Genomic DNA, 19,666 nt, shown 5'->3' on the forward strand with positions numbered 1-19,666 from the left:
TCTATTTTCTTAAAAATTGGATCGACCCTCTTTCTTGAGTGAAAACTTGCATCAATGACTACTGGATTCAACCCCATATAGCATCCTAACTTGGAATACATACTCTCCCTACTTAAAAACCCATACATCCCTTGCCTCCATCACATGTAGGAATATTCCCTGGCATACTGAGGTTCATGTTCTGGGGCAGAAGAACTGAGCTCTGTGGGATCAAAAACATATTATTGAAATAATGAAGGGAATATTCTGCAGCACAATTATTTTTTGTGGCACAATTTAGAGCACATTATGTGCCATAACTGCATTTCATGGATCACATTTATTGGCGTTTTTCCTCAACCCCAATTGCTCACAAAAGAACTAGTTCTTATGGAGGGACTATTTGTTAACACACTTTAGCGGAGTCACACCTTGGGCCGCTGCACTGCTCTGGGTCACATCCAGAGTGTGCTCTTTGTCCTCAGGACCCTTGGTTCTCTTGGAACACTGTTCTTTAGGCTTTTGGTGCAGTATTCCTAGTGACTTTTTTCTTTGCGCAGTATTTCTAGTAGCTTTGTGCACAGTATTCTGGGATGTTGTCCGTATGGCACAGTAGTGTGAGAAACTTTTATCTATCATGCACCCACATTTCCTACGGTCAAATTTTAAATGTGAGGTTTCCTCTTTCTACAGAAATGTGATGTTTACATTTAGAGCGCAAGGCTACCCTGAAGAACTGGTACAGTGGGCAGCGATTCCCCACATCCCCTGGCTTTCTGTATCGATACCCCCTCCCGACCAGGCCCAAATCAACACCTCCTGGTGATGACTCTATAGGCTCAGCAGTGTTATGTCATTGCTTCCTGTGACGTCATTGACGTCAAAAAGGGTGTAAGGTGTTTTGGTGAATCCACGTTCATGGGGAGAGATGAGAGGTGAAGAAGGGAGTGGGTCTGGTTTGAACATCTTTGCCAGGGCTGCTTTTGGGTCCTAGTCGGGCCCTGGCGGGCGGTCCCCGAACAGGCGTAGGGAGCAGAGTTCCTCCGCCAGGGAGGGCACACACCCACTTCTAAAGGAGTTCCTGAGCTTATCCATCTGTATAACTTGTTGTCCAGGACCATGTTTCTTTGCATTTCACCCTTTGCAAATATTCTGTATTCTGTACTCAAGGTTTCATGAATATTGATTGAAAGTGCTTCTATACTAACACTTTCTGCTGAAGGAAGGCCTGTTTCCAAGCACTCACAACCCAACCTTACAAGCCTGCTGTGCTTTGAACCCCGCTCGAGGTAGAGACGCCCTGTGCTATGACAGGTGACACAACATAAAAAGAACCAGGTACAGGAGGCAGTGATTGGCCGAGCACCCAGCAGTGAGAGTTACCAGGATTGTAGAGCTGGTCTCCCTGAAGGTTTAACCTCTAAAATACATCTGCTATTAGGTCAAACATGAGCTGCCCTTTGTATGTATGTGCAGGGCTTTAAGTGGGCCGGGTCTCGCCGGGTCTGAGCACCGGCAGTTTTTTGAAGGGGGCCTCGAAACGGGTCTCTATCGTCGGGCTCTGTTTTGTGCCCAGGCGGTCCTGCAGTGACAGCAGCAGGCACATCATGTGCGCGTGCTCACACTGCTCACTTCTCACTAGTGAAGGATATGGCGTGACATCATGCCAGGTGATCGTGGTAGGGGAAGGGAAATCATTTAAAGAGAGTCCTTGTATCTCTGGATTTCCCTTCTCTGTTGAAACTCAGGAGCAGCAACATTGACCTGGTGTCACCAGGGCTTCAAGTGAAGCTTTTTCAATCTAAACTACTATTATAAAGAGAGAACTTGCACCTTTGGGCAAGGTAATCTCGGGAACCACAGCGCCAATCTACACACCCAAGACATCTTAGAAAACCTCAGGGCAAGCAGAAGGACATAGGCTACATAAAAAATAAAAAAAACGTTGTTTAAAATATTAATAAATGAAAAAAAGTAGCCCCTTGCAACTAGCGCCGGCCGCGACGTCTGCGTGAGGGGAGGAGCGGCGTTCACCAGAACCAGGAAGAGCAGACGACATGAGCGACGTCTGCGTGAGGGGAGGAGCGGCGTTCACCAGAACCAGGAAGAGCGGAGGACAACAGCGCTGGTAGGAGCTGCGGAGCGGCGAGAACCGGAGGAGCAGTGGCAGCGCGGGGAGGAGCAGCGGGAAGCGGAGGAGCAGTGAGAGGTACGTTGCTGGAGATGTTGCTGGTGCGGTAGGCGGGAGGGAGTCGGCGGGTGCACCGCGCGGGCTGCTACTTAACTTAAATCGGATGTTGCTGGAGTCCGGGCGGGAGGCGGGGCGGAGCTGGGGGAGGGGGGGCGGGAGGGAGTCGGCGGGTGCACCGCTCGACAACATGCTGCCCCAGCCACCTTCTGCCCCGGGGTAAAAATGCAGCCCCCAGCCCCTTTTCTGCCCCAGGCAACGCTGGGGCGGGCTGCTAGTATTATATACAAGCCATAGTGGTTGATTATTTATCTTATGCAAATAACAGCCATTGACAAAGCCAATAGTCCTGACTTGTTGTAGGTACAATGTTACTTGTTGTATCATATGTCTGGATGCAATGACAGAAGCAGAAAAATACAAGTCGGCGGCACACTATGCTAAGCACAGATTTTTAGCTTATGTGATTTTAAGCCACGCCCTTAATTACATTGGCCACGCCCCTTTGAGAGACTCCCCAGTTTTTTCATCCCACTTAATGCCCCGTGTATGTGTGTGTTGCAACCTAAGTAGTGCAACGCCCTACGCATAGTAGAGAGAGCAGTGAGAAGGTAAAGTTTGTCTGCAAAAGAGGATGTGGTGGGGAGGAACAGGAAAGTTCGACACCCTTTCACTGGAACGGATGTCTGCTCTTTGACATCCGGCGTCATTCGCACAGGTGACAAGAATACATGCGTAGCCCAAACCTAGCAGAGTACACGGTAGCGCGGAAGGAATTATACAATGTTACAGCTGCCTGGCATACACGGAGCTCTGGTTATACCTCGTTCTACCGGGTAAGGAGAAAGTGACGACAGAGTCAAGTTTTCCCAGGGTGCCTTTGATCTTTGATAAATGAAAACTCAACTCTATGTCAAGAAACCACGTGCAACAAAGGGGAAATCAGGAAGCGCTGGCTATTTAAATATGAAAGTGAAAGCAGCAAAATCTGGCGGGGGAATGCCAGAAGGAAGGAAAAACATGTTACACACTTTAAAGGTTGGTGGGATTATAGCAAGCGTGTTAATCTGGACAATGTTGTTGTTCTGGGAAAAATGTGTCTGTACTTTAATGTAGATATAGTTATAGTCAATTAATATTGTGTGTAAATTGGCTACAAATACCACTGATAATTTTTATGATGACATAGTGTATGTTGTATCATTAGTATTGTCACTTCCGGTGTTGTCATTTCTCACTAGTTAAAGGGCACGGGTTAAAGATCATTCAGGGTGACTTCCTATGAACTGTTGGTGCATCAAATGGATTTCCCCCTTATGAACATGAGCCTAATAAGACACAGAGTTGCTCAGGAAAAAGGGGACACTGAAATGTCCTCCCTGCTCAGGGATTGAGTGGAAAGCTTTGGGGTGCTTCTCCCACTTTTTTTCTGCAAAAGATGTTCTTTGAAACCAAATCTTATAAAACCCCCATTCTCAGTGTCATTTTCATGAAAAACAGATCTTACATTCTAGTTCAATCCTTGAGGGATTTAAATATCTGCATCATATCCCCCGTTGCTCTGTCGCTTTCACGTAAGCACATTTTGGCCTACTGCGAATAGTATGATGTTGCATCATTACTAACCGAGAGAAATACAACCCACCCTCTTTTGTTTACATTTTGAATCCGGTGTAGACCAAGCCACCCTGTCATTTTATGTCCCCTGATCCAGGCCATACCCAGCTACAACAAAGACAAGAGTCTATACCTGGAGCTCAGATGTTATACTTTCTTTCACATGTCAATAAAGATATATGCAGAGGAAGCCTGAAGGACCCTGTCTGGGGCATCTTTTTTGGGACGGATAGGGGAAAACTCTGTGCAGAAAGACCGATTGTCTTAAGAGCTCATTGGCTAAAACTCACCAATCCTGGCCCCTGACTGCCAAATTGGAATCATTTTAAATATGTGGCTAAGGCTGTTAGTGGTTTTACAGTATCATTATTGAACACATTTGTATATATTAAGGTAACACACCTGTTGTTCTGTTCCAATTTGCCGTAGGTCTTAGGTTCAGCTCATCAATTTCTTGACACTTTTCCATATATTCATCCAAAAAGTAATCATCTAGAGAAAATCAAAATATTCAGATTCAACATTTATTTCAGGTACCCGAATAAGGCAAGCATTTACAGTTTTTCAAATTTTTTTATCGCTTAATCTTACAGAATCAATATAATTATATGTCATCTTGGTGTGTGACTCACAATCATCAAAGCATGCTTTCTATATGCATTGCTCCATATCATGGCACTTACAGTTGAATAACATATAAAGATTTATATTTAGAGGAGTAACTCAAACATTGTTATAAACTCACACTGTGTACATTAAGCAGACTCAGTTAATATGAAATTAACGTTTTCCAGACCCTCCAACTTTGGGACAAAACGCAAGGTAACCAAAATTTGTTGCTGAACAGATCATTTTTTAAGCAAAAGATCAAAATGCAGAAATTAAAACAGAATGGAAGCAGACAGAGCAGAAAGATTGAAAACTATTTTACCAGTCACTAGTAATACTTGTACTTGTTAACCATTTGTTTATTGATACTAGGAGAAGTAATCATTGGAAGAGACAGATATTTAGTTATGGCATACAAAACTCCTAACTTTAACTAGACCATGGTGTCTAACTTTCAGTAGGGGTGGGCGGAATTTGTGTAGTAGCGCTACGCAAAGCTCTGCGAAACTGTAAAAAATCTCTGCAAGCATGCAAAAGTTCCACGAACACGCAGAATTGCTTGTTCCACCCATTCGCGATGCTTTTTTCCTGTTCGTGAACGCTGTTTGCATGCTCGGGGACAATATCTTGCGAACACGCATTTTGAAAGTGCGCACAAGCAAAAAATTCAGCGAAGCCTCGGAAATTTTGTGCAATTTCGCGTTCTCCGCGGAATGCAAAATTACCCAAATTCTGCAAATTCTGCAAGCGGAACGGAATTGACCGCCCAGGCCTAATTTTCAGTGATATACTTAGATGTGTGATGTTCACCCATGCACTGTGGTAACAATCCATCCTCTAAGCATTATTGAATCTGACTGAAGATGAAAGATTACAAGCAGGAATATAGAGTCCAGAATCTTTTTTGGACTATTTATTCTTGCACAGCTGGGTGATCCCCAGTAAGGTTCCTTCTGACCCTCATTCCTAGATAATAGTGTACTGAGGGATCAGTATGGGATAAGCTTTTCTTGTCCAATTGAATATATATTTAGGCAGGGCACCCAGAACCTTTGCTGGACCCTTTTATTCTTAGAAAGTTTCTTACAACGTTTATTTTTGAACAACGATCAAACTCGTAGGGGTGGGAGAGTGAGGCGAGCTGTTATAATTTCCCTAAAAGTCACTTTTATCTCCATTTTTTTCTGGATTATATGTTAAGTTCAAATTTGGCTATAACCAAGGGGAAGCAGAATACCACAGACACCAAGATAAATACAGAGAGTTTGAGGAAACATATTATATCTATACATGTTTTTGTTGAACCACAGGTCTTGTACCTGCTGATGGAGAGCAGGTGACTTAGAACCTTCTTGAATTTAAAGAGGGTCGGAGACCATCTTAGAGGTAGAGGCAGGCCACCTCAGACTGTAGAGACATACCAGGGGAAAACCTATTCATAGTACTTTCCCCAATTTTGGGGTTTGTTTCTGTAAAGCAGGCCCCACCATATAGAGTCAGGGATGGTAGGCAGACAAAATATCGAAATTTAAATATCGATATACAATAATATCGAAGTTTAAATTTCGATGGTATAGAATATCGATGTCCAAAATATCGACAGACAGAATATCGTTTTTATGTTATGTATGTTACTAATATCGAAATTTACTAATATTGAAATTATGTTTAGTGTTATGTATTTTATTATGTTGTTTATATGTTTGTTAAATATGTTATTAAATGTATGTTTGAAAATTAGTAACTTAGTTTACATTTTGCGTTTTAGTATCAGAGCGGGTTGTGGGTTTATAGGGGAATAGGGTGGGAAGTAATTTAATAATAATTATTTAATTAATATATTTATTTAAATATGTTAAAATAATAATTAATTGGTAAATAATTAATATTAATTAGTTAATTAAATTAATTAGAGTTAATGTGCTAATATATTTAATTTATTGTTATTGTTAATTAATATTTAATTAATATTAATTAGTTAATTACATTAATTAGAGGTATTGTGCAAATATATTGAATTTTTTGTTATTGGTAATTAATAATTAATTGGTAATTAATTAATATTGTTAGTTAATTACAATAATTAGAGTTAATGTGATAATAAAAGTAATTTTTTTTATTGTTAATTAATAAATAATTAGTAATAAAAGATTATTAATTATTTAATTAAATTAGTTAGAGTTGATGTGCTAATATATATATTTTTTGTTATTATTAATTAATAAATAACTGGTAATTAATAATTATTAAGTGATTAAATGATATCATTTTTTTATGTGTAGTGGGTTGTGTGTTTATAGGGTAATAGGGTGTCATATAATTAAATGTAAATAATTAAAGAGATTGTATTTCTTTATTGGTATTTATTGTTAATTATTTGGTAATTAATATGTGTTAATTAGTTCAATTAAAATTACATCAATTTAATAATATTAATTGTTATTAATTGATTAATTGATATTTATATTAATTGTGTTTTTTGTATGTGTACTGTGTTGTGTGTTAAAGGGGGAGTAGTGTGTGAAGTGATTTTTACCCCCATGCTATCCAATGCTTTCTCTACTGTTGCACCCTCTGGAGTGGGAATAGTAATTTTAACCCCTACGCTATCCAACGCTTTCCCTACTGTTGCACCCTCTGGAGTGGGAATAGTAATTTAAACCCCTACGCTATCCAACGCTTTCCCTACTGTTGCACCCTGTGGAGTGGGAATAGTAATTTTAACCCCTACGTTATCCAACGTTTTCCCTACTGTTGCACCCTCTGGAGTGGGAATAGTAATTTTTACCCCTACGCTATCCAACGCTTTCCCTACTGTTGCACCCTCTGGAGTGGGAATAGTAATTTAAACCCCTACGCTATCCAACGCTTTCCATACTGTTGCACTCTCTGGAGTGGGAATAGACATTTTTACCCCTACGCTATCCAACCCTTCCCTACTGTTGCACCCTCTGGAGTGGGAATAGTAATTTTTACCCCTACGCTATCCAACATTTTCCCTACTGTTGCACCCTCTGGAGTAGGAATAGTAATTTTTACCCCTACGCTATCTAACGCTTTCCCTACTGTTGCACCCTCTGGAGTGGGAATAGTAATTTTTACCCCTACGCTATCCAACGCTTTCCCTACTGTTGCATCCTCTGGAGTGGGAATAGTAATTTAAACCCCTATGCTATCCAACACTTTCCTTACTGTTGCACCCTTTGGAGTGGGAATAATAATTTAAACCCCTACGCTATCCAACGCTTTCCCTACACTTGCACCCTCTGGAGTGGGATTAGTAATTTAAACCCCTACGCTATCCAACGCTTTCCCTACTGTTGCACCCTCTGGAGTGGGAATAGTAATTTTAACCCCTACGCTATCCAACGCTTTCCCTACTGTTGCACCCTTTGTAGTGGGAATAGTAATTTAAACCCCTACGCTATCCAACGCTTTTCCTACTGTTGCAATATGTGGAGTAAGTATATATATTAATTTATATGTAGACTCTTTAATTTATTTTAAATGTATATGTATTACTTATTATTGTTTAAATATGTTTTAATGTTTTTATTTAATATTTGTAAAATTATATGTATTTTGAAATTATTTTTACATTATTATTAATACATTAAAAAAAAACGATATTTATAATTTGGATATTTTTGTACTACGATATTTTTTTTCCGATATTTTTGTACTTACCTTTATAAAGATATAACTCCGATATTTTTGATTTCGATATTTTTGTGTCGATATTTTTGTATGTAGATATTTTGTCTGTCGATATTATGTCAGACATTCGTCAGGGATTGACAATCATGCTCAAAGTGCTCCTTCTGTGTCAATGAGCGGATTATCAGTGGAAATTTTCCACCCATGCGGCAGGGATCTCTCCTTTTAGTGGGCCCATCAAAGAGCCTAACAGAGGCATGGCCCTCACCCCCTCAGTGATTTGCGGAATCAGCCACCAAACTTCAAATGACCCCCAAAACACCTAGATGATCAAATTTGATTAAATGAACCAAGACTACTCATCATTGTTTCCCAAGAAGACTTTGCTGCCACTGGACCACTTCACTCTCCGTGAACCACTGCTTCTTAATTACGACCTATCCTATGGCTCGTACCTGTGCTTCCATGTCGGCATTCATTAGCACCTCTGTCTGCGCCATCTTGTTCTTCGTAAGCTTCAAGATCTGTGCAAAATTAAAAGAAGGTGTTTACAGCTCCTACTTGACTACGGTCCCATCCAACACCACTTACAACCTCTCGGCCCAGCATAAATCGCTCGTTTCACTCTTTACAGAAGATAAGACTAGACCATGGTTCTAATCCTGACTTCCCCAGCGCATTAACCTATGATCCTGCTTAAATCGGTCTTTCTTTTTGTGCCTAAATTGGAATTACCCAAACCCAAGCGAATGGTACAGTTTGGTGCTCCAACAGAAACTGATCATTACATTCTGTTTGGGCCAGGACACTCATCCCTCCAATCTCAGTCAACGAGAGGTGTCCAGTCACCCATTCCCAGCCACTCTCCCTCTTCTTCTTTGGCCCTTTTGTGCATCCATGCTGGCTCGCGTCTTCCCCCACACTGGTTCACCCTCAATCCTCATTACAGAAGAAAAACAGACTCTCATGGATTATGATTGAAGGGCACCCTATACTGGCAGTAAAAACTGGAGGTTTCAGGAGGCCAAAAAAAGGAAAACTATTTGTATCCTCCTGAACATGTATTCTTTTTCATGTAGCACATTTCGGGTGTGAGTGGTTCCTCGTCCTACTCGCGCTACCTGTTTGCATGCACTTTCTTAAACATTAGAGACCAGGCCAGCTCTCTGCCTTTCTGTGTCTGGTTGGATAGGTGCTGGAGGACTGTCCGCCTGTGAAAATTGTTTGACAACAACTACACAATTTACATGCCTCACTCCTTGTCTAGCACTAATTACAAGACACAAATCTCCTCCTTTTCCTGGGAAGACTGACTGTGTTGGGGGTTCCTTTCAGTGAGAGTGTGTGTGAGGGAGTCAGTCGCTATCCACACACACAATCCTCTGCGGCCCCCCATAACCTTCATGTGGCCTGGTGACATTGCAGATATAAATGTGGTAACACATCCATATTACTTCTTTGAGTGACTGTGAGTAGTATTATTATTTGGATAGCGCCTCACACGTCAGGAAGAGGCTTCAATGTTCTTCCCAATGGTTGAGTAAGAGTCCACTCAAAGCGCCAGGCATAGCTGGTGGAGCGGGAGGTGTCAGACCCTGGGAGTTGATGGACTCTGTGGGAAGAGGTTGAGTGTTTCTGCAAAGGTGATTGAAAAGTGCATTTTGGCACACCCACGCCCAGACACACAGACACCAGAGTCACAACGATTGTGCAGTGACTTACCCTTGCATCACTCCAGACCTACTCCTGGTTCACAGAGGTTGGTTGTCAATTACTCATGTGGGACCCTGAAAACTCTTTGTGACTTGAGCCCTCACTCACACTCATTCACTGCTCTTACCTCACTTTGGGTGTCTCTGTCCCAATGGAGCCAGACTTGTGCTGAGTCAGTGAGGTGCAGATAACGCATATGTCTCCCACGCTTGGGGTATTATTCACAACATTTACTCCCTGTGTCTGTCGTTGCACACTGTAGCCTATGCAATAAGTCACAGGTATGACGTGACAGACGGACGGTGTGTCGCAGCACTGACGCATGCAGTCCTACTCATTACTTGATGCTTGAGAAGCATTTCTGCAAAACGGTGTCTCTTATGCGACAAAGTCTCTGGTGTCTAGAATGTGGCCTCCGCTTCCTGTTGACATGTCCCAAGAAGGGATGTAGTTCAGCCTCTCATACACCGACTCGAGCTGCCGTCCGCCACGCAGGCCTGCTGGTCTGCAGAACGCTTGGTTGAGTACCAGCTGGCCAGTTACCAAGTGGTTTCAACCGGATGAAGCCTCAACGTGTGAGTCTTTGGAGTTGTAGGACCTTGTTCACAGAGGCATTTTGGTGTACGTAAAGTAGGGCACCTATAGCACCCTGTGTGTCTCCATTCCTGTATGTCTGAGCTGGTGTCTGGAGTGCTGGCAAAAAATGATGGAATGGAATGGTGGATAGGGATCTGTCCAAGCAAAGGAAGCTTGGCTGGTAGATTTACTAAAAAGAAAATGGAGCAACCCTGTGTGTTACTTGGTCAATTTCGCTAGACCAATGAGTTGTGTGGGCAGTGTGTTGTGGGTTTGAGTGCTATATAGCTACTAAGGTTACTATGCAGTATCTATTGGATTGAATGGTACAGGAAGAAACTAAAAAAACTTAGTGTATATAAAAAAATGCAATTTATTAGGTACCTCCCTTTGCCAGGGTTACATTCTAAGTTATAAAAACATTTAAAAAAACCATAAAACCATTATTGTTATAATTTGCAAAATAACATCTAAGGCTAGAGAGTCACACAATATACAAAATCATTAAAAAGTCAAAAAGCAAAGTTGACGCGGCGTTTCGGTGGTTGCAAGGATAATTCCACCTTCTTCAGGACGTGTTTTGACTAAATTAATAACAAAGATCTGTAAACAAAATGACATGTTTTAGATACCATTTCCTGTGTAACAACGTACAAATTCTTTTTTACTTTCTGTATCCTTTATTTACACTGCATAGCCCTCTCCCCACCCTTATTATACAAAAAGGTTCATGTAGATTTCATTGACCCTTTGACATTAACATTTTACAGTAGTTGACTATAATTATTAGTCCAAAGTCTCCAATTTAAAGGTACATGATTGGACTAATAATTATAGTCAACTACTGTAAAATGTTAATGTCAAAGGGTCAATGAAATCTACATGAACCTTTTTGTATAATAAGGGTGGGGAGAGGGCTATGCAGTGTAAATAAAGGATACAGAAAGTAAAAAAGAATTTGTACGTTGTTACACAGGAAATGGTATCTAAAACATGTCATTTTGTTTACAGATCTTTGTTATTAATTTAGTCAAAACACGTCCTGAAGAAGGTGGAATTATCCTTGCAACCACCGAAACGCCGCGTCGACTTTGCTTTTTGACTTTTTAATGATTTTGTATATTGTGTGACTCTCTAGCCTTAGATGTTATTTTGCAAATTATAACAATAATGGTTTTATGGTTTTTTTAAATGTTTTTATAACTTAGAATGTAACCCTGGCAAAGGGAGGTACCTAATAAATTGCATTTTTTTATATACACTAAGTTTTTTTAGTTTCTTCCTGTACCATTCAATCCAATAGATACTGCATAGTAACCTTAGTAGCTATATAGCACTCAAACCCACAACACACTGCCCACACAACTCATTGGTCTAGCGAAATTGACCAAGTAACACACAGGGTTGCTCCATTTTCTTTGTATCTGCTCCCCTCCCTGTGACTGAACCAGGGGAACCTTCCAACTTACTTTCCAGATTTACTAAAAAAGCATGCAACGCGGTGACCAAAGTTGCTGTGCTGCGTTGTTTGAGAGTGAGAGAGCGGGGCAGGACTACAGGTGGCGCTGTCCTGCTTCCTCCCTAGCATTGGTGTACAATCAGGATTCCTAGCACCACATTCCACTTTAGGCCATAGTAGAAAGGTGTCTTCATCAAGTCTAGAATCGATTCTGTGCTGCCACGGGTCACCCTTTCAAGACAAATACCACGTATGGACAACTTTAAAACTTTTCCCACTTTGGATGTGTGCGGTACAGTGCGGCATGCATGCAAAGTCAGACATGTTTGGAGAAGTGAAGCGATCCTATTTTTAACACCTGCATCAAAAAGGCATTCTTTTTGGCACAAAATCCTACTATTGTTAATAGATACACTAGTGTCAACAATCATGGGTGGGTGCAAGGGAATGCCTGCCTACCACCTTTGGTACCCCACCCCTAATGCAAAGCAACGCAATACTGTTTTGTGTTACTTTCAAGCAACTTGCCATTGCAAAACAAGTTTTACTCTGGAAAGTAAACACCAAATATCATTTTTGGACCAGTTTACATTACTTTTGTGGAACAAACCCCATGCAAAATATTAGTAAATCTGCCCTTAATCTGGTGGAATTATAAATATGTTTAATTCTGTAATTTATTTGGAAACCAACAGCAATGGTGTGGCAGGCTAGCTAAAGAATCGAAAACTGTAATTAGAAAGCAATTACAAAATGCAAATAGGACCCTGTGAGCTCTGCTCCAGGAGATATGTGCAGAACACCCGGTGAGATACATTTGCAAAACAGTGAATTTAAATGTGAAATACTAAAAAATAAACTGAGATGTTCAAAAGCCTTTACAGCTCTGAATTGCACTCTTTCACATGTACACAGGGGATACTGGCAGCCTATCAGGGTGCTGCTGTGGTGTTTGCTTATACATGCAGATGAGGATATGATGTAATGTATAGGCATTTATATAGCGCACTACTTACCCGTAGGGTCCCAAGGCGCTTCAACCGCTGCGAAACCCTTCCTGGCTTCCCTGAGAGATGGTCCCTTAATGGGTATCTCCAGGGTGAGACCAGGCATCCCCGGCGGTCTGGTGGGGCCGTTAGTGAAGATGAGGCAAGCTAATGCCCAGAGTTGGCGAGTGTGATCGCTGATCAGAGTGGGCACCGAGGCGAGAGAATTATCGAGTCCGCTGACCCTGGTCCAGAAACCTGCCGCGCCGGGAATCGAACCCTGGTCCCAGGCCGTCCTCTGCTCTCGCTCTCGGGTCTGCCGCCTCTAACCAGTGAGCCACACTACTTCACCTCAGCTGCATGCAAGGCTCTGGCCCCAGCTGACCTGTGCGTGAGTCCCAAAAAAGTAGGATAAATACATGCAGAGAGCTCATCCTGAACGTACGTTTTCTACTTTTTTGCTTTTCACCTACATTGCAGAAGTGTGCCTGGAAGGCTGCTTCAGGCACAGGTGGCCCGGTATACTCCTCGGCAGGTGAGCTGAATTTTCCTGCAGAATCCTATTTCCATGGTGGGAAAATGTCATGCAGGGATATTAGGATCTCCTGTGCAATCGTGCACTTTTTGTCGTGGGGATACATTTTTCTCCCTGGACAAAGCCCTTCCCTCAAACCTCCAGCAAACCTAGAGGTGATCCACTCCCTAGGCCATCCTGGAGGGAAGGTACATTTAATACCCTTTCCAGGGTGGAAAGGGAAGGCAGAGGAGGTATGGGGAACCTATGTCTTGTGGGCGTTCTCAAACTTCCATTGCAAGGCGTGCCTTAGAACACACACTTCCCACCCCTCGAGTGATATTTATAGCTGCCAAGATCACCACACTTGCGACAATCATCACCACCAGTGGCGTAACAAAAGACCATGCAGCCCCTGCGGCGCAGGGGGGCCCGAGCTCCAGGGGGCCCCTACAGCAAAAGTGACAGGGGATGGGCCGGGAAGGGTCGGCCCCCTATATGTACTAGGGGTGGGTGTAATTTGCGTAGTCGCGCTACACTAAGCTCCGCGAAATGGTAAAAAATCTCAGCGAGCACGCAAAAGCTCTGCAAACATGCAGAATTGCTTGTTCTGCCCTTTCGCAATGCTTTTTTCCTGTTCGCAAACGCTGTATGCGTGCTCGGGGAGAAATATCTTTCGAACACACATTTTGAAAGCACGAACAAGCAAAAAATTCTGCGTAGCCGCGGATCCCAGAATTTTTGGCAATCCCGCGTTCTTACCCAAATTCCGCAAATTCCGCGAACGGAATAGAATTTACCGCCCAGGCCTAATATGTACTTGCAGGGGGTGCCCTCATGTGTAGTTACGCCATTGTTTGCCACCACTCTAAATGGTTTTACTCCTGCCAAGAATCTCTATTTGAATTCGTGGCCGGATGAAAAGAGTGCAAATTCAGCTATAAACATATGTTCAGTACTGAATTTACCTCAGTGAAGGGATACCCTGGAATTCCGCTGTCTGCCTTGCCTTCCCCAGCAACAAAGAGCAGCTCTGGACTCCCACGAGGGGCCCCAGACAGGAAATGGCAGCCTGTCTCCTCATATCTGGCCTCCCTTGTTGACATCCCCTGCTGCACAACACACACTTCCGATTTGCGTCTCACGCTCAGATGAGCTCCAGAGCAGACACTGTTCCCTCTGGCAGGAGAGGCCGCGCGGGCGGACACGTGGCCGGAGACAGCAGCGTCACCGGAAGCGCTCCATAAAAAGGAAATACTGCCCCCTCTGATGTGTGTTTTAGGTCTGAGTCTAAATCTACTTATCAAGAACCACAAACAGCTTCATAAATGCCTACATGGTGGTACAATAAAAAGAGTACACTTTTTTTTAACAATCCGTGTATTTCAGAAGCACCCACATAATGCATGGACGTCAATTCACCAAAATGACAGCGGAAGTGACATCACACGCCAGTTGACCTTTACTTTCACTCACACACACATGTTTACGCACACACATATGTTTTACTTCTCACAGCCGATTTTGCCACCTCTTAGACCAGGGGTCGCTATGTCAGTGCCAGGGGTCGCAACAGGCAAGGCAGGGGTCGCATTTGTGACCCCTGGCACCCTCTAAATGACGCCCATGATATAATGGTGTCTTTTTCGGTTATGCAGGCTATACTCATAGCTAAACTGACTGACTTCTGTGACTATAGCATGTGAAAAAGAGGATGTGTTCAGGGTGACTGAAAAAAGTAGTTATGTTGTTCCCATCCATTTAGTGCTAGTGGCCGTTTCTATGGCGCTGTAGCATGTTATCGTAGGGCACCTTGAATAGGGTAACTAGGAGGGTCATCAGTTGTGTCTGATGTTTGGTGGTACTTCATTCTGAGAGGTTAGCAATGAGGGCCATATGTATCAACATCCTCATTTGCGATTCTCAAATAGCGATTTTTTAGAAATCGCTATTTGAGAATTGCAAAATGGGATGTATTTAAATATTCGCAATTCTTTTGCGAATACTTAATATTCCTTAATTGCGATTCTCAAATTGCGAATTCGCAATTAAGGAATACCTTCCCATTCATTTCTATGGGCCAGGAGGCCAACAGGAATGATTGGGAAGTCATTCTCAATTTGCGATTCGCAATTTGAGAATCACAAATTGAGAATAATTTCAAGGGTGCAAGGGTGTCATAAGGACGCCCTGATGCACCCCTGAAATGAACATGTGTGCGCATATGGTGCATATACATGTCCTAAGGGCATGTATGTGCGCCACATGGCACCTTTGCAAATGCCAAAAAGTGCATTTGGGAAAGAAATCGCAAATCACCACCAACTTGAAGTTGGTGGTAATTTGCGATTTCTTAATGAGAAATCGCCAAACTTGGGTGCTTCATACATAGCTTTTAAGGAATCGCAATTTGCAATTCCTTAAATGCTTATGCAAAGTTAAGGAATCGCAAATTTTGTGATTCCTTAAATGTGCGATGCGATTATCCTCATACATACAGTTTTCTGAATTTTGAGTCTCAAACGCTGCTTATTTGCGATTCGCAGCGTTTGCGAATCAAAATTTGGTTGATACATATGCCCCTGAATATGTTCCAAGATTAGTTTATAAGTACTTTTTAGAGTGGAGAAAAATAAGAACATAAGTTGTGTTTCTACTTGGTAGCGCTTTGTAGACACTTCAATGTGTGAGTCGATGTGGCGGGCACGCTCTCGTGGTTTTCTGTGTTGGGAAATTGGTTGTCCTTTGCACAGACAGAGTAAAGTGATCTCTGTGTTCGCAGAATCATTTAAGTGATTTATGTAGATGAGTAGTTAATACCAAAACATTATTCCTCTAGTTATGCAAATAATAATATTACCCAAGCTGCTTTGAGTGTGTATGTGAAATGGATAGCTGGTTCCCTAGAAAGGCCTTCCAATACGCATATTATATTGTTGGCACATACTTTGAAGAACTCCATTTTGACTTGATACATTTCAATAGCCTTGTGGCTTGGAGCGAAACACGTGTCAGCTATGCCTAATACCTGTACTCATCAAGCAAGACTCACGATTTCCAGAATATTTTCAGTTTTGTATTACAAACAATATAAATAAATTCGACTCATCTTCGACCTTAAGAGCTGATAATTATCCTACAAGGAGAGAGCCTACTCTACTCTGTAAGCGGGATCCCTGTCCCATTAGTGATTCTGTGATCGCTCTGTAAGCGGGATCACTGCCCCATCAGTGATTCTGTGAACGCTCTGTATGCAGGATCCCTGCCCCATCAGTTATTCTGTCATCGCTCTGTAAACGAGATCCCTGCCCCATCAGTTATTCTGTAATCGCTCTGTAAGCGGGATCCCTGCCCCATCAGTTATTCTGTAATCGCTCTGTAAGCGGGATCCCTGCCCCATCAGTTATTCTGTAATCGCTCTATAAGCGGGATCCCTGCCCCATCAGTTATTCTGTGATCGCTCTGTAAGCGGGATCCCTGGCCCATCAGTTATTCTGTGATCGGTCTGTAAGCAGGATCCCTGTCCCATCAGTGATTAAGTGATCGCTCAGTAAGCGGGATCACAGCCCATAAGTTATTCCGTAATCGCTCTGCAAGCAGGATACTGCTCATCAGTGATTCTGTGATCTCTCTCTAAGTGGGATCACTGTGTCATGCATTGTGTGACACCTCCATAGATGGCTTTGTGTGTGATACATTGTGTGTGTCTTCATAGGTGGTTCTGGGTGTGATGCATTGTGGGAGAGGATTTCGTCTTACGACTATAGCAGCCGACCTCGAAGCTGGGGAACCAGGTTAAAGTCTCGGCAGGGACGCTCAACATCCTGTGATTCTGGGAAAGCACGTGTTCTCCCTGTGCCTAACAAAAAATGAATGTGTCCATCTGTAATGTAACTGGCGCTCCAGTAAAGTGCTGTGATACCTTAGAGTTGAGTTTGCGCTATATAAAACTCCCCCCCCCCAAAAAACAAAACACCTCCATAGGTGGTTCTGTGTGTGATGCATTGAGTGACACCTCCGTGGGTGGCTTTGTTTGTGCTGATGAACAGTTTAGAGGGGATTTGTGCTTGGCGAGCCAGAGCAGGTGTTTCGAGTCATGTCTAATGTGACACTTCTTATTGGTCGGTTTGGTGAATCTGGCTCAGTTCGGTGGAACCATTGCAGTCAACTCATCAGCTCCTCTACTGTAGAACATTCTGGAATGCTAGTTTTAGTGTGGATAATGGTAGTGAACTATCATTTGTGCATAGAGATGCAGAGTGAGTCTAGCCATAATTTCGCATAATCAATAAGCCCACTAACAGATGAGAGTAATTTATGGAACATGTTTAGTTCATTCCGCTTCCTGTGGAAGATCTGCTTTCCTGTAGCCCAACTACTAAGCCCACCCCTTTTTCCAAAATTGTGATTGGTTATCAGATATCTTGGCATGACTCGTAAGACCAAAATAATATAGGTTGATTTAACCAAATGGCAGGGGAAGCAGAAATTACGTGATTCCCCCCACCCCCAATGAAACAGGATGCACCTCAATGTACTACAGTTGTCCCTACAACATCCTAATAAGGTCGTGCATTCAAGACCTCTTGTATATACTTTAGTATATACTTAAATGTGTATGTACTTTGTGGGCTCTGGAGATCAGCCCTAGGACTTGTATGCTTCCGCTTAGGGACTATTTTTTCTGTTCAATTGCCTCTATTTAACTGTCTGGATAGAAAACGGCCAGTAGAGGTCAGTAAAATACCAGAATTGCTTTCTGCTTGTTCGACTGCCTCTATTTAACTTCCTTGATAGAAAATGACCAGTAGAGGTCAGTAAACTACCAGAATTGCTTTCTGCTGTTCGACTGCCTCTATTTAAATGTCTTGATAGAAAACGACCAGTAGAGGTCAGTAAAAGGCCAGAATTGCTTTGTGCTTGTTCGACTGCCTCTATTTAACTGCCTTGATAGAAAATGACCTGTAGAGGTCAGTAAAATACCAGACTTGCTTTCTGCTGTTCAACAGCCTCTATTTAACTGTCTTGATAGAAAACGACCAGTAGAGGTCAGTAAAATACCAGAATTGCTTTCTGCTTGTTCGACTGCCTCTATTTAGCTTTCCTGATAGAAAACGACCAGCAGAGGTCAGTAAAATACCAGAATCACTTTAGCATTCTCTAAATTCCAGTCCATAGAAATTGTCTGCCACAAGCAACCGTAGACAATAAAAAAATTCAAATCTTGTATTTTCAATGTTATGACCACAGATGGCCCTGATTTTATATTAAAAACAGAGCTTTTAACTGTACCATTTCCTGCTGCAAGGCAATACTTCTCTCCATGTGTTCCCATACCTGGCATGCCACGCAGTTTGGTGCTTACTTTCCCTCCATGTTAAAGAACAGTAGATGTTTCAGCACCCAGGCTAATGTGCTGCATAGCTAAATACATATAAAGTCCCAAAGGTGGGGCCGATTGCATTGCAAATGCTTGTTGCTACTGAGAAACTAGGGAAAGTAGTGCAGTCTACAGAGGGTAAACAGGACTTTTAAAATCATGTTTTCTTGTGTTCCTTCTACTACTTTAAGTGTTCACAAGACTAGTGCAAGCAACTGTGCAATCATAGCAAAATACATTCTTAATTGATGTTGTTGGTCAACATGCTAGTAAGAGCTAAGACCAAGGGTTTGAGGGCTATTTTCAGCCCATTGGCACGTACCTGTTGGAAGGATGACCACCATTAGGAGCATCAGCCACCTTGTCATCCCAGCTGCTTGGCGGCACATGTCGGCATCGCAGAAGACGCCGGGCTTGGGCTTCCTCCAGTCATGAGCGCCTCTGAGTGTCATTCCATGCCATGAGCATCTTCAGACTAGGAAACCATGCATCAACCCGTTGTTCACCCTTTTGAGGTAGTTCGAGTAAGAACATAACTAGACCATTGCGTTTTACTTGTACTTCTGGTAAACGACGCGCCGAGGTGCTCGTAGTGACATGCAACAAGGTAAGTGAGACAGGAATATCTGTGTGCTGGTTTTAACCTTTTAAAAAAATGTAAGACACAAAAAAATCCCCTGCGCATAAAGGCACCGTGAGCATGAGTCAAGCCACAGGATAACCACGAGAGGAAATGGAGGGGGTTACGTCAGCGACTGTGGAAGCGCAGAAGACATGAGGATCAACCACATGTCTGAGGTGGGGACGTACAGGGAGGTGGGCGGAGCTCCTATGTATGCATGGATCTACCTGAGGCCTACTTTAGCAGATCTGGCAGAGGTTCCACTGACGCGCAATCGGCGGGGTCGCTTTCTCTCCTGGTGCTGTGGAGTCTGGGCTTCCAGCATGATGAGGAAATATGGGGAAATTAAACCTGAGTCAATATCAG

At 42.7% G+C, this 19,666-nt stretch overlaps 1 protein-coding gene across 1 annotated transcript in view; it reads right to left on the reverse strand.

Moving 5' to 3' along the window:
- IL12RB1 (interleukin 12 receptor subunit beta 1) overlaps positions 1-19,291 on the reverse strand; it is a 57,109-nt gene extending 37,818 nt beyond the window's left edge. The window contains exons 1-3 of the mRNA XM_086946982.1: positions 19,001-19,291; positions 8,506-8,574; positions 4,187-4,276 (exon numbers count right to left, since the gene is read on the reverse strand). Of these exons, the coding sequence (XP_086803108.1) occupies positions 4,187-4,276; positions 8,506-8,574; positions 19,001-19,130 (289 nt within the window). The 5' untranslated portion in view covers positions 19,131-19,291. The remainder of the gene's footprint in view (positions 1-4,186; positions 4,277-8,505; positions 8,575-19,000) is intronic.
- Positions 19,292-19,666: the final 375 nt, after the last annotated feature.

The sequence above is a fragment of the Lissotriton vulgaris genome, chromosome 12, assembly GCF_964263255.1.
Source record: "Lissotriton vulgaris chromosome 12, aLisVul1.2, whole genome shotgun sequence".
NCBI classification, from domain to species: domain Eukaryota; kingdom Metazoa; phylum Chordata; class Amphibia; order Caudata; family Salamandridae; genus Lissotriton; species Lissotriton vulgaris.